Source organism: Haliotis cracherodii, unplaced genomic scaffold (assembly GCF_022045235.1).
Source record: "Haliotis cracherodii isolate W230 unplaced genomic scaffold, xgHalCrac1.p SCAF_10, whole genome shotgun sequence".
Lineage (NCBI taxonomy): Eukaryota > Metazoa > Mollusca > Gastropoda > Lepetellida > Haliotidae > Haliotis > Haliotis cracherodii.
In genome coordinates this window covers 47,498,083-47,525,318 of record NW_027266265.1, presented here as the reverse complement: position 1 = coordinate 47,525,318, position 27,236 = coordinate 47,498,083, and the positions used below count along the sequence as shown (strand labels likewise).

The 27,236-nt window shown below is 39.1% G+C and overlaps 1 protein-coding gene across 2 annotated transcripts; it reads right to left on the bottom strand.

Moving 5' to 3' along the window:
* Nucleotides 1–5,991: 5,991 nt before the first annotated feature.
* Nucleotides 5,992–26,528, bottom strand: LOC139454465 (homeobox protein araucan-like). 2 transcript variants are annotated; one of them, XM_071236183.1, is made up of 7 exons: nt 26,208–26,528; nt 24,894–25,136; nt 23,477–23,586; nt 22,759–23,138; nt 13,881–14,537; nt 7,635–7,793; nt 5,992–7,063 (listed from the first exon to the last, which is right to left on the bottom strand). In XM_071236183.1, exons 1-6 carry the CDS (start codon nt 26,274–26,276, stop codon nt 7,756–7,758), a joined length of 1,497 nt encoding a protein of 498 aa, XP_071092284.1. In that variant the 5' UTR covers nt 26,277–26,528; the 3' UTR covers nt 5,992–7,063; nt 7,635–7,755. The 2 variants fall into 2 exon arrangements, with proteins under 2 accessions (XP_071092284.1, XP_071092285.1); XM_071236184.1 differs by having other exon boundaries at nt 7,635–7,790.
* Nucleotides 26,529–27,236: the final 708 nt, after the last annotated feature.

Below are 27,236 nucleotides of genomic sequence, written 5' to 3'. Positions count from 1 at the left end.
AATTCTTTCATTGTTGCTACTATTGTAAAAGTTGCTGTTGCGTCTAGTGTTGCTGCTGTAACTATGATAATGATGCTGTTATTATTGTTGATATTATTGATCCTTACATTGCTGTTAAAGACACTGTCTTTGCTGATATTGCTGCTGATAATTATGTTGATATTGCTGTTAATGTTTCTGTTATTTCTGGTATTGCTGTTGATGCTGATATTCCAGTTTATGTTGCTGTTGTTGTTCTGATATTGCTGTCAACAAATGCTATATTGTTTGTGTTGTTGACGATACAAGGCGACCTGAGGGCGATGTGTAACGCGTCATCTGTTGTCGGTACTCGTCGGCATGGGGAAGCGGAAACTGCCACTTGACGAACTCCCAGTAAACAAGACAGTGTAAGGTACATATTTCGCACGAAGGTGTCAGTACCGCTGGGGGGGGGGGGGGGGGGGGGGGGGGAGAAGGTGGGGGAGAAAAAGGGGGCAGGCACACACAACACCACATCTACCATCTCACTACCTCCGTCACTTAAAAAAATCGATCACTTGCATCCATGATTAACCATGCGACATCATTCTCATACAACACTGAGTATCTATACTTAATTTATAAATCACATTGTCTAGATATTTGTGACTACAATGAAATGAGAGCAGTATTTATCATCAACTTGTTTACATCAGAATGAACAATATCAAAGTAACTGAAACGGTCTTTACAATCAAGTTCTAAATGTTTAGAACCCGTGAAGATTCGGGGTAGAATAGGTCTTCAGCAACCCATACTTGCCGTAAAAAGGCTACTATGCTTGTTGTAAGAGGCGACAAATGGGATCGGGTGGTCAGACTCGCAGACTAGGTTTGTTGCATGTCATCGTATCCTAATTGCGTGGATCGATGCTCATGATATCAGTCACTGGATTGTCTGGTCCAGACTCGACTATATACAGACCGCCGTTATATAGCTGGAATATTGCTGAGTGCAGCGTTAAACAAACAGACTAAAGATGTTAAGGAGGTCATGAAGTGTGCCCCTGTGTGCCTCTGTCGATGTGTGTGTGTGTGTGTGTGTGTGTGTGTGTGTGTGTGTGTGTGTGTGTGTGTGTGTGTGTGTGTGTGTGTGTGTGTGTGTGTGTGTTTATTTCAGTATCAAAACTCCGTTTAAGCAATTCGGTATTTTTTTCGTGCCTTTTACTTTTATTCCTTTGACAAAATGTATCAATGTATCAACTCTGCATTTCCATATTCCCATTCAACTGATGAAGATGCAGTTGCTTTGAAACCGGTTGAAGAAAAGCTGCACATACGTGTATATATATTTGCAGGATGCCTTCAACTTGAGGCAAGAGGTGTGTATATCTATGCACGTATGCACTTGCCATCGCAACAGCTTCCGTTTTCTTTTGATCTTTTAGTAAACAAGCCTAGTGATATATCTCCGCTACCCACCTGGAAGCAAAAAATATAATCTAGAAACAAATGAATAACGCCGCTTCTCACACACGGCAGGTACAGATCAGATCCCATGTTGTACAAGCAACAGTCGTGTGATTCTCTGGCACAGCATGGCACAACCACTAGGGTCAACAAATTAATCTTCCCATGATGTCATAGTTAAGCAAAAACCAAAACAAAACAACGCGTGTAGACTCGGAGAATCGTAAGTTTCCGTTTCAATGTCATGTGCCCAGGTATGCGCTTGTCGATTTCACTCAAATTCTTTTAACATCCCTGTCATAATGAGCCACGTCAAGGATGGCACCTGTTCAGGAGGGGTCACAATAATTTACAGCGGGTAATGTTACAACTCTCTACTCTGATTCAGATCACCTTGAAAAAAAGAGTTCCCCGTTTGACCTTTGGTTTTACACCAACTGTTTTCCAGGGCTCCACAAGCTTTCTTCTCGTTTTATACCGACCGAGAAATCTATCACGTTCATTCTAGGAGTCAGAAAGCACGAAGTTTCGCCCCTTACTCCCGGAATGCGGACCTTATAGACAGCCAACGTAGACGTAGCTCGCGACATCAAAGAGTGCTGTGTCGCATCTTGCTAAACATTAAACACACTTGGCAATTACAAACAATGCCCCGCACACGTCACCAATGCAACATCGCCATCGAACAAGAAGTCCAACAAGTCCTCGATCTGTCTCGCAAAACCCACGAGATCTCACGTGAGTGCGAGCTCGTATCATGACGCCATTGTGAGCGTGCGCGTTGGCTGATGAGCCGAAAACGAGGCTGTGGCACGTTCTCGACAGCAGGCAAACTAAAGAAGTAAGCATCGCAGGTGCCCCCATTACGATACCCTGCAATCGTTTGCTTTAGCACTGAAAACACACCATTGAAGCGAAATAATACAAAGGATCAAAGCGTAGACCCTTATTCACTAGCTTGTCGTGTATGCACCATGTTTTTCGGCGGAGTATCAAAATAGCTCAAATTATTCAATTGTGTCCCTTTTCTCCGCGTAAATCCGTGAAGCCCATTAGACGAGTCTGATTCAGAAAGCCACCCAGGATGGGGGCAACCAAGAACACCCTTATGTATACACGCTAACTCTCTGTTCCCTTTCACATCGTCACCGTACCGTGGACTTGTGAATCGGAGGTAAAACTTCAAAGCTCGTGGTTTAACTAGGCAAATACTATGTCTATGGCGAATCGCATAGGGCAAGTGATGGGCTAACAACGGTGAAATTCATGGAACATTAAAAGTGAAAATATTTGATTTTTAATTAATTTGTTTCAATCCAGATCACGTTTGCATCGCCACTCTTCTTACAAGACAATTACGACTGTGACTGATCCCCGTTAAATGCTATGCGTGAACTTTTGATTTGAGATGCGCGCAGAGATTATCAAAACAGCATCGCTAAACACGTCTGAAGTTTATTCAATTGACGCTGATTACTCATACGAACTGAATACGGTTTTTTTCAAAGTGATTTTTAAACTTTTGATGGAAACACGCTGGATATTGTGCTGGCCTACACCTTAGTTCCTATGAAGCTGAGGTTTGTTTACCTTTTACTTGAAAGTTTGACATTGCTTTCATCTAAACACGCAATTTTCAGAGAAGATTAACTTGAGGCTTGTATCACGTTATGGTACAAATCTGTAAGAATACTGGATAATAGAATGTCTCCATATTGTGGATTGGGTGGTTCCGGATTTTAAGAAATATGTAGTTGTTTTGAAAAAAAAAATTATGTTGTATATTTTGCTGGTTTTTTATTCATACAATGGACAGTAGGAACAGATCTTCATTTTATTTTATTTTATGACGATGAAGAAATAAGACCAATGTGAATAAATTGTAGAGTTGCACAACCCATGAAGTTGTATTTCTGATGACTGGTCAGGGATGTTTTACCATGTGTTGGAAACATGCGAGTTGCCCAGAGGGACTCGGTTGCAACAGTGAAACAGTTTACCCTTCATATACCGAACCTCAATGGCTTCTTGCAACCACTTCGTCATAACCGAATCTATTATCCAAATGAACGAAAGGCTAATCCTCGCTGCTGTGGTGTGCTGTGACATGTGTGAAAACAATGTTAACGTCAAATCACGAATCACATCCTGAACCAACGGTTCCTCGGGAGGACACATATGCGCATAAAATATCCGAATTCTCCATAAATTATCCTTAATAACACTGATATGCGTTGGTGAAGATAATTGCGATACCTCGTTTTATCATTGACAGTGTCTTGTCATATTTCCATTGGTTACATTATGTTCTCAAGGAGTTACCTTGTCGCTTTGGGATATTATAATCATTATCATTATCATTATTGCTGCTGCTACTACTACCCGATCAAAAGATCATTCAATTATCATTCTCAGCTCCATTAGGAGTATGCAACCTAAACTGCGTCATCACTAAAGCAATGGTTCTGTTCAAGTACGAACACACTACACTACAACCTCACTGGGTGCTGACAGAACCATTAATATTGTACTGTAGTAGACCAACTGACCGTACAACTCCTTCCGTTTATCCCAAAACTCTATTACACATACAAAACAAAGCTGGATTAACGAGGTTCAGTTTTGCAGAATATCAACCTGTTGTCTGTATCCCTCCTCAGAGGATTCGTTCAAAGTGATCCTGTTAAGTTTCAGAATACTTTCGTTATCTCAAAGTCTATCTCTAGGGTAACCAAAGGCCCCAAATGGAGTTCGATTGCAGTGCAGCGTTGTGTCTCTGCATAGTTACCCAGCGACACAGCGAGGATTTACTGAGATTTTCTTTGACCCAGTGTAATGTTATATACTGTTTTTGTTTACATACTGTTAAAGACTTAATGGTTTCATTATAATAATATATTCCAGTCATTTCAAGACTGTAAATTCAAAATGACCGAAACGATGTCAGATGAAAGATGTCATCATCTAAATCCATCAGACTAACTATGACGTTTTTCAAAAGTAATGAAAATATCAGTTAGCACTTATGTTCATTTTGTAATTTTGCTCAATGCTGCTCATGTTGCTCAATGCTGCTCAATGCTGCTCAATGCTGCTCAGTGTTGCTCAATGCTGCTCAATGTTGCTCAATATATCTCAATGTGGAAGATTCAACTTTCGTACTGTGGTGTAGACGATTTTTCAATTTTTTAAGTTCATTTCAGTTTAAAATGTAAATTGAGATTTATATAAGTGCACTGATTGATACATACGGGTTAAAAAATATTTTAAAATTCGTTTCAATTTCAATTTGAACCTTGTTGGTCCGGGTCTGGGAGTCGACTTAACTCTATCGATCTTGTCGTGTATTGTCTGTGGAGTAACCTCTGGGTACTATTTCATTTAGAAGTTCGAAATCTTACAAATACCAGATGTGTTGTGTTTCTAAACTCATTTACTCGTTCATTATGTCGTCCATTATGTCTTGACTTGTTTACCGGATAATTACAAATGCCTCAAGAGGTGTGCGTGTGTATCGTTTACAAATATCATATCTGTCTCTTCGTGTCTCATGTCGCCACGAACCAAAAGCCCACATGCCAAGATCGCGCGAGATTTTGACAGCCCGAGACTCAGGGGGCGAGGACAACCGCCGCTTACCCAAAAGACAAACACTTTAATTACTCTCATCATCAAACTGATGGCGAGTGTTGCTTGCCACACGGAGTTGGTTATACCCAAGAGGTGGCCATTACATATCTTATGATCACTTTTAATTTTAAACTCTGATTGAGCTTCTGTGCGCATCTGTGATTGAATTTTGGTTTTGTCTTAAAGAAGCTGCGGCGTGGATGGCTGGAACCAGAGATGACGGTCTTTGTGTGTGGGTGGGTGACTGTCTTTGTGGGTGATGTACTTTTGGTATGTGAGTTTTAGAAGTTATGGTGAACAGTTTGTAAAATATTTCTTGGATAACGTTTATAGTTTGCTCGTGATATAAGCGGCATCGTACAATGGACTCTGCTTTTGGTAGAGATGCATTATGAATAGGGAACGGGTTCTGTTGTTTTTAAGTATAATACATTCACACTCCTGTTAACACGAAGTTAAATAAACTGGAAGCTTTGAGAGAGACAAAGTATCGAGAGTGCACATAACATGGAGGTGTGGTCACATGTCAATGTACGATATTTCGAGACAACAGAGATGGCTACAACGATAATAGCGTTAGAGACCTTGATTCGCATTCACCAGCCACACTTTGTAGTTTTCCCGAGCTCAAGTTAGGATAATACTTCTTTCTTTTATTAAAAACCGTCGTGTCAACGTCTTAAAACATTTGAGCATCTGTTGCACGTTCTTTTCAAAACCCTACCTCGAATATTTCATCGGGTATAAATGCTCCTGGTCTCAATTCATTGACCCGAATAACGAACTAAACGACATGAAAAGACTAACTTCACAAATGTTTGGCAGCTCTGTATTTGGCAAAACTGTCACCTTTGGCGAGATAAAACCGCAATTGTGTTGCGTTGAATGTTATCACAAAGAAAACACGTGAGCAGAGACATATGTTCAATGATGATGTATTCCCAAGAATAAAACACTGATGTACATTACAATGAAGGATTTCTAACGATTCGATGCCATAAACTAGTTCTTCATTCTGTCAGAGGCCCCACTTAACATACGGGTTCACTCCCATAGGAGTCAGTTTGTGGGGCTTTTGGAAAAGGGATTTGGGACAAAGGGGTTTTCTTTAGGTTGCCGGGCATAAAGATTATGGCCACAAAAATGTCCTTAGGCCAATACAGCGTGTTTCATTGGGTTTAAAAATACAATGGAGATAGAATTGTATCGAGTGTCATTTAGGGGTATAATGGGTATTTAGGGCGTTAGCACTCTGAAGCAGGACTGGAGGGATGTGGTTGCAACTGTTGGCCAGATCGCACTGTGACATTGTCTTATAGCACTTGAGAATTGTCCCGAGCACGTCGGGACTACACGAATCAGACACTGTCAATCACAAGCTGTCACAGTGTCCATCTTCCGTTTGACCACTGGCTACTACCAGTATATTGTACATAGATGACAGGATCTCCGGATGCGGTGTCTGGCACAGAAAGCCCTGGTTGAGTGAGAGGCACTGCTATACAAAGTCGGAAGTCCACGACTTCTCCCATCATTCCGTGCGGGAACAATACCTCCGTCTTCTCAAAACTCCACACAGAGCCGTGTTAAGTTTACAGCGCCACTGTTCACACGGCTAGAGCGCCCGTCCCTCCCAAAGTCAATCCTTTCCACACCCCTTGGACTTAAGCGCTTGATTCCGAGCGTGTCTTGGAGCAAATACCTGTCCCACGCGCCTGATAAGGTCACTATGTTCATCTCATTTGAGTGCACGAGCTTTGACCACGAGAGCGTTCAGTCTGTCTCATATCTGTTGACCAAAGGTCATAATCTGTAGCGATAGGGCTATAATCTGTTCGGATCACACCAAATCAGTTCCGATAAGTTCCGGAGGCGAATCACCTGTCTCAGAAGAACTAATTCTTGTAGCGGCATTGTTTAAAGTTGTCTATGAAGTGAGCCGTCCACATCTGTCTGTGTTTGCTGGGTGTGTTTCCATACGCCGAACCCGTCATCGCACAAGTCTGTCAAGATAAATGCAAACTGGTAAAATCACTCGAAAAACAAGGAAAACACGGACAGGTTCATCCCTGTGCGTGGCATGACCACTGTCCAGTCACTGGTCAACACAAACAGTCATTCCCGTCACTGTCAAACAGACACCCTCATAAATCAACAACACAAGGGCTTCAAACACGCTAAAAACGTAAATTGAGATTGTTGGGTTTAAGGTTAATTTTAAAAGAATTTTAAAAATTCAAAGTCGAATTGAATAAACATTAATTTTTTAAAACCTGCCCCATTTTTCTAAATACGCATATTCTTATCTATTTATAAAATTAAAACACTTACACTTCACCGCCTAGATTATTCAAAACACTGACATATAACTCTTTTTCCTGGTTAAATTGTATTTCAAATAATCCCGTCAAACAGCTTATCTCCTCAAATGATAAGTTTCCTAATCTTATCTTCTTCAGCCATGAGGAAGTAACATGTTCGAAGTGACAATCACAATATTCATACTAGATATATTCTTTATATTGCTATGATAAATAATTTAAACTTATTTAGAATTTAAATTAAAAGACTCACCTTGGATATGCTTGTGCGTCGCTGAGATCACAGAAGATGGATTTCCAATAGAAAACAGGTGTTTCACCAAAGAGTCCATTTTTGCAGAAATAATTGTTCCTTTATATACACAAAACACATCCTAGATATTTGACTCTACCAATCTGCTTGAAGCCACTGCTGAAAATAAAAGAGAGTAAAACTGTATTTCGTAAAAGCAAACAGCATTGAAATATGTGGAGCAGTTGTGGCAATGTGCATTTCTCGATTATTCAAATATTCTTTTAAAGTTTAATATTTCAATCATTTAAATTCGGAAACGGTTTGAATTACTACATCAATTTGTAATAAATTAAGCAATAAATGGTTAACATGTGTTAAATATTTGATTATTAAAATCAGTGTTGAAATAATCTGAATTAAATAAAATTTGTGGTTTAAAATAATTCATTATTCTCTCATACGGTTGATTGTAATCTTTAAAAAATATTCAAAATTTATCTGCAACATCTAAAATTAATTACATTGTTCAAATAATTCACTTTATCAAGTCTAACAATTTAATCAATAGATTATTGTTTTAGTCGGTTAGAAAATACACGTTTGATTGGAAAACAAAATACTTTCAGTTCAAGTCGAACACAAACTCATCTAATCAAATGATATCCTGCTTGGAGCAAAGAAAGATAAAGAGAATTCGATAATCTTCCGGAAATATCTAGCGTTAAAGTTATTTATTTCTGTCAAAAATAATCATTTTTTCCAGTATCATATTACAATCGTCCCCCGATACACATTTAGACGGATCCCGGAGGAAGGGAAACGAGACGGCCTGTTAGAATCTCTTTCTCAATTTCAACACTGAAACATTTAGCCGAACTTTACCCCCACGGGACTATTTCATCACGGTTTGCAGGGGCAGGGTCTGGATAATATGATAATACTCGGCCCTTCAATTTCCCCACGGAGATCTCCTATAAACGCATTCGAACTCAAGCATCGAGAGAAGGAGCGTATCTGGTTAATATATACCCTGCTCACTGAAATCCTCTTCGGAGAACGCGGGCATTTTAACAGGATTTCACCCTAATTTCATCTCCTAAATGATTTTGTCATAAAAGGCCAATAAAATATTTTGGTATCGCGATGCGATATGAGGATACTGGGAACTGAGATGTTTGCGTTTTCCTAAAAAAAACCATCTCGACAGCGTGGCTGTTTCTGTAGCAGTTGTGGCTATTCCGATAAAACTGCGAAAATACTAACAGTTTTCGGGTGTTTAATATTGGGGGATATCCATGCACCACACAGGACGCTTAGTTATATCTACATCATAAGTGGACCGTGCCTTAATGCTGTTTGATGTCAAAATAAACAAAATATAAACCAAATACTACGACAGCAATTTCGCTCGGTGCAGATGGGAAAATGAGACGAGCTTATTTATGACTGAAAGATCTTGGAATTTCAGTCAGTGGATATTTTGATTATGTGTCATTTAGCTTCCGAGCAAAGAAAATAAAATTTGAAGCGATATGTAAATTATTTGCTGGAATTTAATGGGACGTGGCGCAGCGTAAACAAACATGCTGGGTATACGTTATCTTTATACGATCCTATACCATGCTCAAATGGCTTACTTTTTCTCTAATTGTAAAATATTATGACGAGAGAGTGTAAGAGAAGAAAAATACTGCAACAAGCGTAAACCATTCGACGCTGTGAAAAACAAACACTAAACCAAGTGAACCCAAATTGTGTATGTTTGCACAAGTAAATTAATTACTAAATATTTTAGAAACAATTAAACACGTTCTCAAATTTAGCAATTCAGCTTTTCTCCAAATTAAACCCGTGTTTGATAATTATTAGGAGAAGGGACGCTAACGCTATTTAATGTTTCATCCTTGTCCCACTGATCGAACAATCGAACGTTCAAAGAAATTGCCACACTACCTCTAATAATATTACTTCGGAGGTTACTCAAGTTCAATCTTCGCTTTTTAAATTGTCGGATGCAATTTCGTTATATTAAACGTTTGATCTATAGGCTTTTCAAATCGTGACTGCGCCCCATTCTAACCAGGCAGGGAATTCTAACGCTATCCTATTTTAACCCCCAAATTTCGTGTTAGTCCGCCGGAGCGGAATTACCCGAAGTGCTAGGGCCAAGCCCTTTGATCTAACGAACCTGACCCGGGCCAAAATCTGTTGAGAGACCCGCTAAATTAACTCATAAGCTCTTTTTATCAGTTAGGAAATCCATTTATTCATTCACAAAGATCATTGTTTGGCATGGACCATCTGGGCTGGCAAGAGGGACACTTTTAAGGGCGGGCGTTCGAACCCAAACCCCCCTTTCCCGACCCCTAGCAGAAACAGTGTGCAGAGGCACGCCACCTAAAGCCGATCCATTGTGGGTCTGTGTCTAAAAGCCTCAATTGAAGACTCCCATTATTTCTAATTATTGATCTGAAATTTGTCCGGTTCGAGGGTTAAGAGCAGCTCTTAGCCTCGAATCCATGTCAAAGACCGTCCGCCGGCCTTTGCTCTCGACTGCTCATGCGCGAAATCTAGTTAGGCCCGTGTTTCTAAACTGCAATAAACTCCTTGGCTTGATTAGCCCGAACGGTGGTCAGTGTATCGCGAAAGCTTTCATTTCTCAATTAACAGTGAATAAATCTGCGCGTGTTACATTCAGTCTGTCCAGGGAACAGAACACCACGAGTTTGGACAAGCCATGCCTGCCATTAATCATGTTGCGATTTCATATTCTTTGTATAACAACGGTTGTGGTCTAATACAAATTTTTGTTTCGCTATTTTCAAACAGTTTATGGCAAATTTGTCAGAGGAGAGGTCAGCAGAATTACATGATTTATGGAGCAGGAACAAGTGGCCTAGACTGGAAATTTAAGGGTTAGGTTAAAAGGCTACTGGGGCCATTTTACTGAGACATCTAAATGAACGCTGTTTAGACATTCAATGAATTTACACGCAGTAATGGATGCTTTTAATTAATGTGATTTATTACTTAACAAAACGACTTAAGGACTTATACACAGGTCGAACGAGTTTCTATTCTTGAAAAGCATCGATCTGATCTAAATGAACAGATGTTGATAATGTGATCGTTTTTTAGGTAACCACCCACAATGTTTCATTACGGCAATTTAATCAGAACAGACGCAATGATTTTCGAGTTATTTTTTTTAATTAATAGGGAGAATAAAAAACACATATCTGATTGGTTCAAAGGATGGAAAATGATTGATTGACATTTATGAAATACGCAACCAGGCTTTGTTAGAAATTTACACTGTAAAATATAACTCCCATGTCAAGTATGTTAAACATTAGGATCAACACGTCGACATAAAATGCACAAATACACAGTTGTACGAATATCAATCTTTCAAAGCTAACGCGAATCAACAATGGGGTTATCGCCCTTGCTTAGTCGATCGCTCTGTTTTCTTATCTGTTAATGGCGTTTCATGCCCTCCTCTGCGTTATGTCATTCCTTGAAAATTGATGGTCCCATCTCGAACTTTGACACTGAAATCTATTAGAGAAATGAAAAGGTGGATTGTTTATCTCGCGGGGATCAGCCACCGCTCTCTGTAGTCCTCGACAAGCATGCAGACTTTGTAAGCCTGGTATATAAACGCCAACAGGTCATGCAGAATAAATTATGTGCGTTGCAAAAGCCCCTGCACGTGACCTTGAGACACGGGGGTCACGTATGTGTCGCCCTAAACCTTTAATGTCCTAGTTAATCATCGTTGTAACACTTTTAAAACATGATGAACTAGCATTGTTTCGCGAAATGTCCTATACATTGTGAAAGGCCGTCATATTTCGTGTTTATGTATGTAGTTATCCCCCTTTGTTCTGGCGAGAAACCCGTGACCTTGACATCGGGTCGTGACACCATTGTGTTAATAACTATAGAAGGAGATTTATAAAAGGGTAATTCTGTAAATCGGATACCGAGCCAACATGAATGGCACATGGAGGTTGACAAATGCAAATAATTACATAATATGGAACTAACCAGCCAGAACTGTCTTGCGTTATATCTCCATTATATTATGATATACACCATGAGACCATTCTAGTTTTAAGTCGATTCGGGGGACAAGGCGCTAAAATAACCGTCCTATCAAATTGCATTCATATGCGAGTGTAATTCTGTGGAACGTTTCAATTAGAAAGGAAAGTGGCGAAGCCACTACCTAAAAGGACATACGGTAATGAAAGAGCGGGTATTTAGCATAACATAATGGATATATAAACATAATATTCGAGAAAGGGCCCTTGCACTTGTTTGTTTGTTATCTATGAAAAAAAGATAATCCAAGGTGGTTCTAATTTGAAACCGACAAGGCTGGAAACGGTATCATTAGAAATGTACAATGATAAATTAGCTATTTGAGTCAGGTCCGTTAGCTATTACGACGTTGACATGTGAAATTGATATAAAAAGATGCTTTGACAGAGAACGGCTTGCCGGTGGCCTACTAATAAAAGATACAAAGGCAATCCCACGTAAATTAGTAATACCGGCGAGTTGTCTTGGTCATGAGACGGTGACTGATTTTTCTACATGCTTTCGAATTAAGTCCTGCAAATTACATTCAATTTCGAACAGCAAGAACACGCCGTCAAAATTTCCTGTCTGAGGATTAGTAGAAGCGCGAGGAGCCTTTCCTAGCAGGCATAAGCTTGTCCGTTGCATTGTCTAACCCATGGGACCACAATGCCGGATCAAGACGGGCGTCGAACGCCGAGCTAAAAGGAAATGAGCAGAGGTCTAAATGCCACAAGGGTTAGAGATCGCGATTTAAGACGCGAGGTTGAAGCGCAAGAGGAAACAGAACGATCGCGGAGTTCTTGCTCTTAACAATACGGCTCGTGACGCGATCATGCTAAATGACCAGTAATGACTGTTTTTGGACCCGAGGCCAAACGTCGTGCTCAGTCGACCCTTATCGCAAAAACATACTCAATTACGATGCTCGCTTCGACGTTTGACGTCGCTTAATCAAGTAGAAAAATCAGCCGTCTTAAGAAGGGTGGCTGTCAGATAGCTATTGTCATGCGCTTCCAGAAATGTTAGTGTAATTATTAGGAAAGCATGTAAACATCGCACGACTTGTGTAAAACCAGTTATTTTTCCTTTTTCTGGGCTTGGCACAAAAGATAGAATAAAGCAAGCGTCATTACTGTCTATGGGTTAGGCTGATTGCGACTATCGCTGAAAAAGCTGAGAAAACTTTGCCAGTTCATTTGCCAATAGGTTCGATATATTTTTAGCGTTACAAGTTAACTTCTGTCTGGGTGAGACGTGTTCTTAGCTAGAAGTCTATTATTTATGTTTCGATTTCGAGTAATGGTCGCCACAATCCGATGCCAGCATTGACGCCGTCTGATGGCGTTGGATTCAGTCGGGTAATCAGTGCGGCCGGCATGTTTGGAACTGTTGTAAATAGTACGTTATAGAAAATATTCATGAGAATTTACTAAAGTCTTAATGAGAGTGTTTGAATAGACCATGGTATAATACATGTTAGCTACTATATTCGTCATCAATACATCTTTGTTAACACACTTGCACATTGTGATATTCCTGGTTCTATTATTGGCGAAGCAACGCCCTGTTTCTGTCTATGATATGATAGTCATTAATAATTGATCCCTTCATCAGTGATGCTTGTCTTCTAGGAAAAGGGTGGACTCGCTTGGGGGTAGTGTATCAATGAGAAACAGAAACGGGGTGGGTGGGTGTGTCCCATTGGACGAGTCATGGGAGATTAGGCACAGAGACGATCGTTTTCTTCTAAAACGTAAATTTGTCGCTCGATTCATTTAATTTGCCTACTTGGGTCTGGATTGTTTTGTGTTTGTTACGTACCGTTTTTGTTTGATTGTTTTGTTGTTTGTTTGGTTGGTTGATTGGTTGGACTTTTTGTGGGAGGTGGGGGCAGTGGGAGTTTGTTTTTTTATATTTTGTCTTAGGATCTCTTTGTTATAATTTTTATTTTTTTATACTAATCTTACTTTTAACAGAATCGAGAAATACAGATTACACAAAATTAATCAATAATAACAATATCTTGCTTAAGAGTAGATTCCGGTTATAGATGACCATTTACAATTTCATTCAGTTACCATTCCCATACTCTTAAATTTAAATCAAACTATCGTAGGGAAATTAATAAACCCGGATTATACTGCTTAATTCGAACTGAAAATGGACTCTCACCTGAGGGTCTGATGCCATCAATGTCTCGAGCAGGTGAGAAGAGTCCGTTAGGCCTTAACGCCTTCTCCCCCTCCCTAAGGGCTTCGAGGCTTCGGACTTGGGCGGCGGCGGAGGCTAAAGAGGGCTTGGCTGCCGTGTGGGTGCTCAGGGAGTAGGGGTACGACAAGGTAGTGTGGGCGAGGGAGAGAGGGTGGTGCGCCACCCCAGGGTACCGCCCTGCGGCCCAGGAGGGACTGGATGTGGGGAGGTATAGGTATCCCGAATTGGGGCGGGCCTGGGATGAGATGGTAGCTGGTCGAGAAGTGTTCGTTGCACTGGAAGTAGTCGTTGACTGCAGCACTTCGGATATTGACCAAATTTTGGGTCTGGGAGTCGGGGGTTGATTCCCACACACGGGATGAGACACACCTCCCGAGGATGACCGACTCTCCTCCCCCTGGGTGGTAGGGGGGTGGGGGATGTCAGATTTACTGTCCGAAGTTTCGTCGCCACTGTCCACCGCCCGCTCCCGAATGAGTCTTTCACTGTTCACCGCTGCGAGTTTCGCGTCCAACACAGCATTCCTATGCAACAGTTCCTCCCTAAAGCTATGGTTCGAATCCTCATCCTCCACATTGATGATCCCCTCCTTCCCATCCTCCCTGTCTGAGGAAATATCTGAAAATCGATTAAGAAAAATCAATTTAAATAGTCACTCATCACCAAAATTGAAATCATAAAAATCGAAACCGCAAAACATATAGATATTTTAATATCTTTTCTTTTCAAAAATTCAAATCCAGTGTATATGACATTTGTTTAAATCACAACCTGCTGAAGAAGAAAGAGAACCCTCTTTGAATTAACTCGTTGAGCTCATCCTACTTTTCTAGTCCCCGACGGCCAAACCGTTCGTTCACAAGATGGAGTATGTAGCCATATTGCTTCCATAAACCATAGCCTTGTTCTCGTCAGTAAACTGCCGGTATATCAGATAGGACAGGCTTAAACTAAACGTTTTGTCAAAAAACATCATTTTTAGAATACATTACACTTTAAGTAGGCGAGGAACTACGATTCATTATATGGCATTTTTCTCTGACACTTGAAGACATGTAGAAAAATATCCTATCCGCGGCCAAGGCAAGCGAGAGGATACGATAAACGTTTGGGGATTTCTTACAAAACACTCAAGAAAGTAAAACCATAGCGCATGACTGGGGCTTCGTGTTTTTTACAGCCTTCCGAAATTCCTTCCAAATATCGGGATGTCAAAGGTTGGATGTCTTGTTATTACATGTGTTGAAATCGCCATTTTGGCAGGGGTGGCCTAACTCTGTTGCAAGTTCCACTGATCCGTCAACTTGGAATACAGTTGTCCTGGAACCCGGTCTCGAAACTGAAGAGGGATCGCTATGATAAGACTCCGCGTAAAGATCTGCTATGTCTCACAAACACTCAGCTAGTTCACGGATACTTATTTAAGTGCATTCGCGAAGAATTAACTTCTACATCAATAAACAAACTCAACTTCACTATTAGACTTGAAATGTGTATCCCTTTCGAACTACATCCCCAACGTGTATTATCTGGTTTTGTTATTCTGTCAAAGAAAATTCTGTATTTGAAGCTTAGACTGTGTTAAACGTTCATTTACACAATGGAAAATCATTGAATAAAAAATACGGTTTTCTAAAGATTTTATCGATTAGTACTCTATTTGTGACGAAACATGTAAATTTAACCATGTCGGTTTAACCGGTGCATGTTTCTCAACTGTTCGTTTCATAAAAAGTAGTTAGAGTTTGGTTAACCCTTTACATTTTCCGCTTAAATGAGTTTCAAATAAAACTTTCAATATTTCTCTTTGGCGAAATTACATCAAGATCAAATGATATCATCACACTAAGGCGTCTTTATGTAGTTTAGGTCATTACCGAAACTATAAATGGAGACTATCTGAAAGATTTATTAAGAAATGGAAAGGGTTAATTACATTTGCAAAGACCTCAGCTTTTGAATATAAAGTCTCGCACAAACAGTCCTAACCCTCATCGTGTCGCTAAGATCGTTGAATGTTTCTGTACAGCGATATCACGCTTCGTTTATCCCAATACCCATTTCCCCATTGAGTCAATTCTATCCACATGTTCCAAGTCCCTAATATGAAATATGAATATTATCTAAAGACGTTTATATGATGAATTGAAAGAACGAATCGAGATAACATGTCAGTGTGGACGCCGACAAAGCACAGCCGACATTACCCTGTTGAAAACATGTCCTCAATGCAAAAAGTAAAACCCAAGTACTTTTGAATATAGTTCAGGGCGATGTACTAATAAATGAATGTCTGTGTCGGATTTATGTATGTCAATTTCAATGTGTATGCAATTTCATATCTATATGTCGCCTATTGAGCGTTTACGTCAATTTGATAAATGTAGACTCGTGTTTGTTCATCTTAATATTGTACTCCAGGAGTCGTGATTCTATACATCCAATGATTTATTAAATCTTTTCACTGTCGACTTCCCCTTCTGAGAGTGTATATTTCAAAGCCATAGTTATTTATTTCTGATTAAACTGTTATGTACAACCCCCGTGTCATCGCATACCAGGTACGTCTCTCTGTGGGTATTGCAATTGACATGATTGCGTATTTCAGTCGGGGGAATTGACAGTTGTAACAAGTCAATCAATACCGTGTGATCGATAGATCAATCAAAGTTAGATATCAATATTCATTCAAAGGATTACACACATGAGTCACGGAAAGCACGCGTAATTGTGCCTCGGTGGCCTTTGTACAGTGTCGGCTGGATGAGAGTAAACACGCTTAATATCTTAAGTTGAATAAACATGACTGGACGATAAATAATATTCAGTTAGCAAGTGGCTCACAGCCAAGATTTGCTTAATCATTTCAAAATTATTTTATTCTGAATTGTCACATATCGAATGCTTCCTTTAATAAAATATTAATCCAGTATTAGTTTCAATGGTTTTATGAAACTGGTGAGAATTAACTGCAAATTGAATAAACAAATAAACAAATAAACAGGAAAATGAAGCCGATAATAATTGAAATAGTTATCTTGTGCACCAAGTGCTGTTGCATTTTTTCTTATGACCTAATCCCGAAATAGACACCCCTGAGACATCCATCCCCGGCAGTGCTCCATGAAACTCGCACAGTGAGTAATACAACAGTAGCTCTTAGCACTGAAACTGACAAGACAAGAGTGAAATGGACAACTAGCTCGGCAAAACACGAAAAAGGTGGGTTGCAGCGGCGACCGGATATGTACAGGGCTATGGCAGTCGGGCAAACCATATCAAGCAGGAGCCTGGGTTAATCCGTCGGATTAGGGGGAGGGGATTTGGGATGACATCTCATGATGAAATCAGCAGGGGAGGTGGACGCTGATAAACCGTTTGACAGAATCTTGATTTGAAGATCTCTTGTTTTCCTTTGACAATATTTGTCTTGCCGTGGATGTTTTATAGCAAGGAAATCGCGACATGCTTCAGAATGTAGGGATTTCAAAGTGACAAAATACATTTGTTTTATATAAACGAAAAATGTTGTAAAGATATTCTAAATTTAATTTATTCAACGACTTAGAAATAAAATTGATACTCAACTCGTAGGAATATTTTGAAACTTTGGTTCATGCTTTTAGTGAAATGAAGATAACATGTGTAATATGTGATAATAACAAAATTATTAATATACGTTAATATCGTTAATATGTGTATTAATACACGATAATTACCAGTTAGAGCTAATGTATGGCAGTCAGTACAAATATTTTAAAGAAAAAGGGACAATCTGGTTGTGACGTGCAATTAATTTTATATTCATTAAATATATTAACACAATTATTGGTATGACTAGGAAGTAAATCCAACAATGAATATTAGTATCATTGTTGTGATACAATTTCATATCCTTGCTTCCTAGTCTGATGTAAGAAAGAAAACACTTTGTTAATACGTGTATTGGTAAAATGAAACAGATTTGCACTCTGTACCAGAACAGTAAAACTGTCCAACTGTTGAAATAGGAGAAAGAATTGTCTCATATATAACAGCTTCTTTCTACTCAATCAGATACTGATGGCGTGTTTCAAAAATAAATCTTAAATTGTTTTTGGAAGAAATGTGTGTATTCGGACCTATCTCAATTTGTATCGGGAAGGGTGAGATATACTATTACTTATAAACAAATCTCAGGACGATTCAAGAGTCACACATGCACATTCTAACAGCTATATAGAGATTTATCAACAACCGCACAGAATGCGCGAGACCCCAAGATCACAACGAGACGATACTATAAAACAGAAAACAACTGATGATCACTGATAAATGAACGCGGAGTTCCAAAATTCTTAACAGATTGTTTACGAAAATAGCCTGAACATTCTTGCTTGCAAAATGAAAACAAGTAAAAAGTATCTGATAGTTGTTAAATTTGGCGATTAGGCACATGAGATCCGCTTGCCAAATCGTTACTGTTTCGATAAAAGGATTCTTCGTGCCGTTTTCCACAAACTTGTGATAACTCGACTTGCCTGCTGCTACCTCCACAGAGGCGGCTGTGAAAGTGTGTAACTTGATACGAAACGTTGCGGGGGAAATGGGGAACCTATCGTCTACGGTGGCCCCAAGGAAATATTGGGGTTGAACTGAGATGAAACGGTTATTAATAATAATAAACAGTGTGTGAATCTTTTAGGAAAAACGTACCTCAGTTGATAATATAGGTGCATTTGGGTTAGTTGGAGGTGATATGCAGTTATGGCTTTAGTCTAAAGGATAGTTGGGTGGAAACATTGCATAGAACTATAATTGTGTCATGGCATTTACACCAATAACCTTTGTTATATCTCGGTGGAATAGTGTGTCAGATAGGTATAGTGACAGATTCCAAGAATGGTCAATCACTGTTTCACAATGAACATTGATCCAGTCAATCAACCTTTATTTTATGCCCCCGTTAGTGCGTTACTCGGGGACCCCAGTATATGTTTAAACCGTGGCCTTGACCCATCCCACCCTCAGTACCCACCCAGTGTTCATTAAATCAACGCCCTCAGTATCTACCACGTGACCAACTCACACGCCACTCCAAACATCATGTCTTTACCCCCTCACCCCCACCCCTCACCCCCCCCCCCACCCCACCCCCCACCCCCACCCCTGCACCAAATGTTCATTACATCGCTTTCGACCTCCCACCCCTACACACCCCAATACATATCATGTCATCTTTACCCCACCCCACCCACACTAAATATCCACCCCATTTTCACGCCATCCACACAAGATATCTACCCGTCCGCTTGACAATTAACAGCCACCCCACCAATGACCCCCGTTCTTCACACCACGTCCCACTCACACACCTGCACAGCACCCTGGACTGATCCTCTTCCACCCCATGTACACCCTGTAACTTTTCTACTCTTCCCCCAACGCCCCACCCAACATTTTCGACCCTATCGCTTACGCTCCCCACAGCGCTATCGGACCCCCTGTGATCCCCAGACAACTCCACTGCACGATTTCCTCCTGTGTTTTTTTTATCCTAACGGCTCGCCCGGCGTATGTTTGCATATTCCCGTGGTTTAGTTGATCCTTTAGAATCTCCATGTTACAGGTAAACGCTTGAGAACAATAGGCGGGTGACTTCGGCCCAGATTGCCAAAGAGCACCAGATGAAAGAAGAGAGCCCACTGAAGCAATGTATAATTGATATTGGCCATCATTATTGGTATTAATTACTTTGATTGAAAGGCTCTAGTGACGCAGAAAGATCAAGGGCAGACGTTTATGGGTGAGTGATTTGTGGTGTGTGTAAATAAACACTTAATACCCGGGCGGTGTCTATTGCAGTTCTTCTCGGTGCATTACCGGGTTAGATATGGTCTATTTCATGCAATTGACAACATACATTATCCGTCAAGCAATGAACATGGACACTTGAAATTCACAAAACATTGTAGATTTGGTTGAAATTTACAAGAAATTGTATACTTGATAAATTTAACAAGAAATGCTATACTTGGTGAATTTAACAAGAAATGCTATACTTGGTGAATTTAACAAGAAATGCTATACTTGGTGAATTTAACAAGAAATGCTATACATGTACTTGGTGAAATTAACAAGAAATGTTACAATTGGTGAAATTAACGAGAAATTATATATTTCATGCAACTCACATTAGAAAATATTTGTATTGTTCGCCAAGATCAAAATAGATTATATTTCATGAAAATACAACATGTACACAACGCGTTCTTTACTAATAAATGAAAGTACAATGAGTTGTGAGGAATTGTGAAAAATGTCGTATTTCACTAAACAATTGAGTAGGTGTGTTTGACGTTCTGTCTAGAGGTGTGTACTGTTTTATATCTCGCCTACATTGCTTGTATATTGCGTACAACACTCACCAAACACCTTGTCATACAATTCTGGTTGTACATGACATATGTATATTCACAACCACTGTTAGTATTCAACGCGATATTCAATCTAGTCATGTCCAAATACATTGTGATTTCTATCACCATACACGTCACGATTTTAAATCCTGATTGGCATATCCTTATATCATGAATACAAATAACTATCGAAAATCCATATAAAATCTGATATTATTCTCTATTCGACATGTTTGTTCTATGGAGAAAGATGAGTTTTTACATAGCCGCAACTTACATATGAATTTAAAACACTCACAGCATCTGCAACCTCCATCAATACAAAGGATTATGTTAATAATAATGTTGTATTGTATAATGTTTCTTGATAACATTTCCGTCAAGGGTCGCTGAAAGTGTTACTTAATTCAATATATTTGATCAGCAATGACACCACGTCAGTGAAGTATATGAAATCTAGTTCGTAGCTGTTTATATTTTCAGGACATATCCATTTCTGAAATTATCATGATAATAAGACTAACAATTGCTTTGGGACAGCAAGGATACGATTCTGAATTATAAATAAGGCATGAAAAACAGCTGTTCGTCTGTTTATCCTATCTCACGTTAATGTGCTTAATTGAAAATAAACAATAAAATGTATGTTAATGCAGAATTGATATGCGTATTTGCCCAACAAAATCCAACACAACATATTTCGCGATAACCGACGCAATTTAATCGTAATATGATGCATATTAACTCGTATTTACACTCTTAATGCAGTGAAGGAAAATCCAATATGATGAGAATGATTTTAATCAACCTAGCCCATAAATTACAATTTAAATACCACTCTTTCCATGATCACAACAAAACGCTGTTTCAGTGAACGACGGGAAAAATCACAAATTCGAAAACAATTCGATTTCAATTGAGCAATAAAAGGAAGACGTTTTCACTGGAAGTTTTAGCGAAATTTTTGAAAACCCTAAACAGGAGAGTAAATCGATAACCTAAATTAAACAGGCTTCATCTTTTGTTGTCTATTTCAGTCAGACAGCTGACAGGCAACGTAATGAAGGGTATCAATTTCATCCGCTAGATGTCGCTGCGAGGGGTGTCAAATGCTTTTGTCATTAGTCGTTAGAGGAACATAATCGCCCAAGTCTAACTCAATCCGAGGCGCTCTGTACCAAAAGGACAGTTTGCATCCTCACCGCTAAAGAGAAGGCAAAATCAATTAATCAAATATTTGATTAATTTATTTGCAGTCTGTTTGCAATACAATTACGTCCCGCCTTTGTGAAGTCACAATGCAGCTAACGCTCACTTTCATGAATCAAGGAATTCGACTCCGTGACTGAAACCAGACCCCATTAGCAAATGAGAGTCGGGCAAAAAACATCCTCAGATTATTGGACTGATGAGCATTGTCAATAACTTTTGTCGCCGATAGCAGATTTATTACATCATTCAAGTGTTGATCAAATATTGTCAATTTCAAAGCTTGTTCATTTCACTATTCGGAAACACAATTATGCTGATAAATAAATCACTAAATTGATACATAGGACGAATTGTCTTCATAAAACGAATTTTGTTAATATTTTAGCATGTTGGACATGAAGAAGACGCTAAGGCACTTTTTGCACTTATACAGTCACACATGTCAATTTCATGTCGTTATCACCCGTTAGTGAAATATACACCATTTGTGAATGAAGTCTAACTAGGCAGTGCTATGCAGTAAACCAGCGTTAATGACCGCAGATCGACAATAACACACATATGATATAGTACGGGAGCTCATTGCTCTCTTCATAACTGTTTAAACCTACTTAAGAGGCCTATCCAAGTTTATGATATTAAAAGCTCGAGTTATGTTGCTGCAATACTAAGTAATGGCTCTCCCAAGATAAATAAAGACTTAAAACTTAGGCCGGGAGTACACCGCAGAGTAATGGCGCTGGATCTGTGAGTCACGAATTTCACCACGAGGCGTGTCATGTCCGCATAATTGGTGTCAAAGTATTTAACCATATCGGCAAAAAAACATTAGAGACTTTTTTTAAATACTATTTTTGCAATACATTTAAAAGAGAAACGCATGCTTGAATGGAAATTGCATACGCTTTCATGGCATTGCTTTTGAAAAAATAAAGTCTGTGTTTATATCACAATAAATTCTTTTCCTATTGACACATTCAGAGAAAATGTCCCATTGTTTATCATTTAAAGGACGGTTAAAATACATAAATTAATTAAAAAAACTATTAAATTCCAAAGTATCGCATATTAAGTAATTAGAACAAGTAAACAGTATGAAGAATCACGTCACCAAAAAAGCAGAGTTATCCCCCCCTTGTAATTATCAATCACACGGGATAATTGCATTTCTAAATATTGCAGCGAACAGAATTCTTCCATAAACATTTTTTTTAAAAAACACTACCTACCTGGTGACAGCAGTGACCTGTCGTTGCAGTCTATGTTGTCGAGGTCGTCTATATTTCCGGCGTTTGACGTTGAATCATTATGGTCATCCTTCCCAGCGTCAGAATCACCATCACCGTTCCCGTCCAAACTGTCCGTTCCATCCTCGGATCGGTTCCGTGGGGACCAGGTCATCTTGTTTTCCTTTTTTAACCTTCTCCGGGCGTTAGCAAACCACGTGGAAACTTGAGTGAGAGTCATTTTGGTAATAATAGCTAACATAATCTTTTCACCTTTTGTTGGGTACGGGTTTTTCCTATGTTCATATAACCACGCTTTTAGAGTGTTCGTATTTTCTCGTGTTGCGTTCTTTCTTCTTGCATTTAAATCTAAGCCGCCGTATCTGGAATGAAAAAAATATGATATTTTGCAAGCTGATAACACTGAATCAAGGAAACATAGAATTTAGTAATGTGATATTTTTGTTAATAATACATCTTACAGTCTAAACTATAAGTGGCGTAAACAAGATAATGTAAACCCGGAAGTAAAAATATTCCGATTATGATTATAAATCCATTTAGAGACGGTACAAATTCAAATAAATTCTATTTGTCTTTTTTTCGTAAGAAGTTAAATGAGTATTATTCTTCAATAATTGTGTTTTAAAATCAGAAGCATTTTATTTTAATATGCAAAAAATACTGAAATAGTATTTTTTTTTTTTATCAGTGAACTTACCCTGGTCCGTAGGGATACACTGCCATTGTCGGATCGTAGGGAAAACCTGGCTGTGCTAATGCGGTTCTCCATGCCTCCGACGTGTCTTTCAGATCATAAGGAGTGCCAGTCTAAATTTAGAATAAGATATTGCATGAAAAATATATTTACAAAATAATTATCTTTTACAGTGAATATATAATTAATTTTATTCGTCTTTTCATCGCATTAAAGCCGTTCTTTTATAACTTTGACGAAGAAATATTGAACATAAATGTATCCCTAATATTTAAACTAGAGATTTAGAAAGTCATCTACCCAAATCACAATATGTAATTGAGAACATAATCACATGTTTTCCTTGCGAAGAAAATTATTTAACAAAAATTACTGCAATGAAATTGATCAAAACCGATATTTCATTGAAAGTTTAAAGAAAGATATTTAATGTGCCATGTATCAATGAGACTGGAGCGTCATACTGTTAAATTAAAACCTAATCATTATCCCAACATATGTAAGTATGCCTAAATATTTATTTTGAAATAAAATTATTCGTTTTCACCTCCAGGTTTGATTCATAACAATAAATATCCAATAGACAACCAACAAATTCTTAAAATGACACTTTGATAAATAAACAAACAATTCAACTTTATTCAGCTGCATCCGAAAGTACTATTATCACTTGTTTATCGCTTTCGTGGAAATCGGGCCACCGTGGTGACCGGTAATAGTTAAATAATTGCTGGGGGCATGCGAGTTCCTCTTGCGCTAACGCCCGGGAGTACGGAGGGGCTTCGAGCGTGACTGATAACTGAAGAAGTAGCCGAAAGCGTGAAATTGAGACACACCAACACAGTCAGTGAACCCTTTCACAACTTGGGGACTCTTAGAGAGCCGGTTTGAACTCCTCCGAGAGCGATTACAGCACTTAATTAAGGGATTTTCTTACTAAGAGGGCGGTTTGTTTGAAAATAATATTGATACAGTTTTCCAACTTTTTTCCTTCTCGAAATGAGTTAAATGGGGAGTAGTTTACAATCAAATTGGAGTTGTTTTGATATTTTGATATGGATGTATTTTGTCATAATTCCTGTTTTGAAACCATTATCATCTAAAATATTTTTTTCTATTTTTTTTATACAGTGTAATAATACCAAAACCGAATGAAATTAATCCCGATTAATATAAATTATTCACGATTTTCTCAGCTTGATAACAAAGAAATTTATCGATCAAGAAATATCATAAATATTAAATCAAACACGAATTTGACTTACATGAAGCCCCAGCCATTACAACCAAACTGTCCTTCAGGTAAAATGATAATCATTTTAATTCAGGTTATATTTGATGAGAGGGATTATAAGGATTTGTGTGCAAAAATAACATTTAAATATGATTGTTATAATTCTATTTAAAAATATATACTTACGAGGGGTGAATAAAAGGCTGATCCTTCAGCCCCCAGGGACACGTACCCCTGCGAGACGGCAGCGGCATAAGCAGAGGCGCTGTAAACGCTCTCTGCAAGCCCCGGGACCCGGGGATAGTTTAGGAGGGCAGAGCCATACTGACAGGAACATATAGTCTGACCCGTGTGGGGGTCGGTCATGATCGGCCGACCATTTTCACAACATGCCCGGGGGGTGGGGGCGGCGGGCGTGGTCGTAGTCATCTGGAAAACAAAAAAATAACTTGATTGTGATGTATTGGGGTGGGACTGACATGACAAGGATCAGACTATGAGCTGGTTGGATGTAAGGGGAGGGTTTTTTGGGGAAAAGGGAAGGTTATGGGGTGGGTGGGAAAACATGGTTGACACTGATATCTGTCCAAGAATTAAAATATTACTTTTTTTTCTTTATAACGAAAAACTATGTAACTGTGTATTATTACATATATACATTGTGGGTAACGTTTTACAATGTCAGGGAGGCATGTTCTAAGCAGTCATGACAACATACCCAAAACATATAAGTTTTGACATCAATAATAAATGCTCCCACAGCATAGAAGTTTCCTCATACTGAATACATAGAATATACATCCAGCATACCGCCATATTTCAAGACAGACACCACGTTCTAGTTGTAATACACCTGTCAGGTCCATTAATATTCAAATCGAACCGACCCAGGATTTTATGGAAAGCAGATCTTATTATGAGGGTAGTCTATATATCATCTGGTTGCAGGAATCACTGTGCCCATCAATACAACAGTGACACACAATTATTAGAAACAGTTGTATCCCTTGTATGCGTACAACACTATTAGAATATATTTATTTGTTAGTACAACCTATACTTACTATTGTCAAGCAGTCATGATGTTTACATTATTATTATCACTATTATAATATAAAATAACATGATACAGTTAATAAAATATAATATAGCCTGAATGTATTCAAATTAAAATTAATTTACAAAAATAATTTGGTTGTAAAGAAATAGTGTGATGTCAGCTTGAACCAATTGCACTATCGTACAGATTTGACGTTCACAAAAAATGCATGAAATTGACACGAAAATGCACCCTAACTTCATCTTGCATAAATTCTAGAAATTAAAAAAAGTTTAAGTAACTGTCATGAAACGTATGTAACAGTTAAGAGTACACATGAATCGTATGAGCACACGAGCTATAAGAGACGTTTCCTATGTAAAAGACCTAGAGGGTAAACTCCTCAAATAGTTTGAATTCTTTCCGTATCGTTAAAGTGTTGCCACTGTAGACTGTCTTACCTGTGTGCTTGTCAGAGGGGAACCAGAGCTGGATGCAAAGCTTAATGTTGAAAGTTGGGGGAAAGACATAACCTAACACTGACCACTCTCCTAAGTCCAGTGTGTCCAGATAAAGACTGACCGCTCCGGTAGCTAGCGGTCCAATGAAACGTACTCCCAGAGTCTCGAAGCGTGTTTCGCACAACTCAAATCACAAAAACTGTGTCGACACAAGAGACATCGTAGAACAACAGGATCGAGAGCGAGCTACTGGTCAACCCAAGATTCACCAAAACCAAATGTCTCCCCTCAATATTGAATCATTCGTTATTTATTATGAACTAAATCTCTCCAATAGAGCAGCTTTTTAGCGCATTTTTACTCCAACAAAAGCCCCCTGTTCATTGGTTTTCGGGAACCTGACGTCACGGCTTTAAGTTGATCGACTAGTAATGACTTTCGCTAGGCTCCGCCTCTCGCTGGTCGCGGCCAATAACACCGCCCCTTTTTCACGCAGTGCTTATCGACAGCGATAAGAGAGCTCTCCTGAATCTCGTGTTTGCCTTCGCGATTTAGACGGAAGACAACTGAATAATTATCCTTTAATATAGCCACGGAGAACGCATTGGGTATTCATTTCGCTTTCGCCAAACAAACACTATCGCTTACTTTAGAAAACAGAAATTCTGGGAGGCGAATTCTGCGACCAGAGTCAAGTTCTGTATGCATATACAGAGTACAATGGAAGCATTAAATTGTAATAGGAGAGCCCTGATTTGTCAACCGAAGTAATTCGCCGGCCACACAACTTCAATACAATGTCAACACACATATGTGACAATATTACCCGAACGCCTCGTGCGTTTGTACACACACGGGGAAGAACGGCTTCTGAAACCAGAGCTAAGTCAATACGAAGGTGTGTTCAAGAAGAATATTATGGGTCCCACCACGAACATCCTTCATCAGGGCCACGGGAGAGGGTGTTTGTGAACAGTGCCCCCTGACGGCCGGCAATCCTAAGCAGAAACGATCAGCTATTTCAAAAAC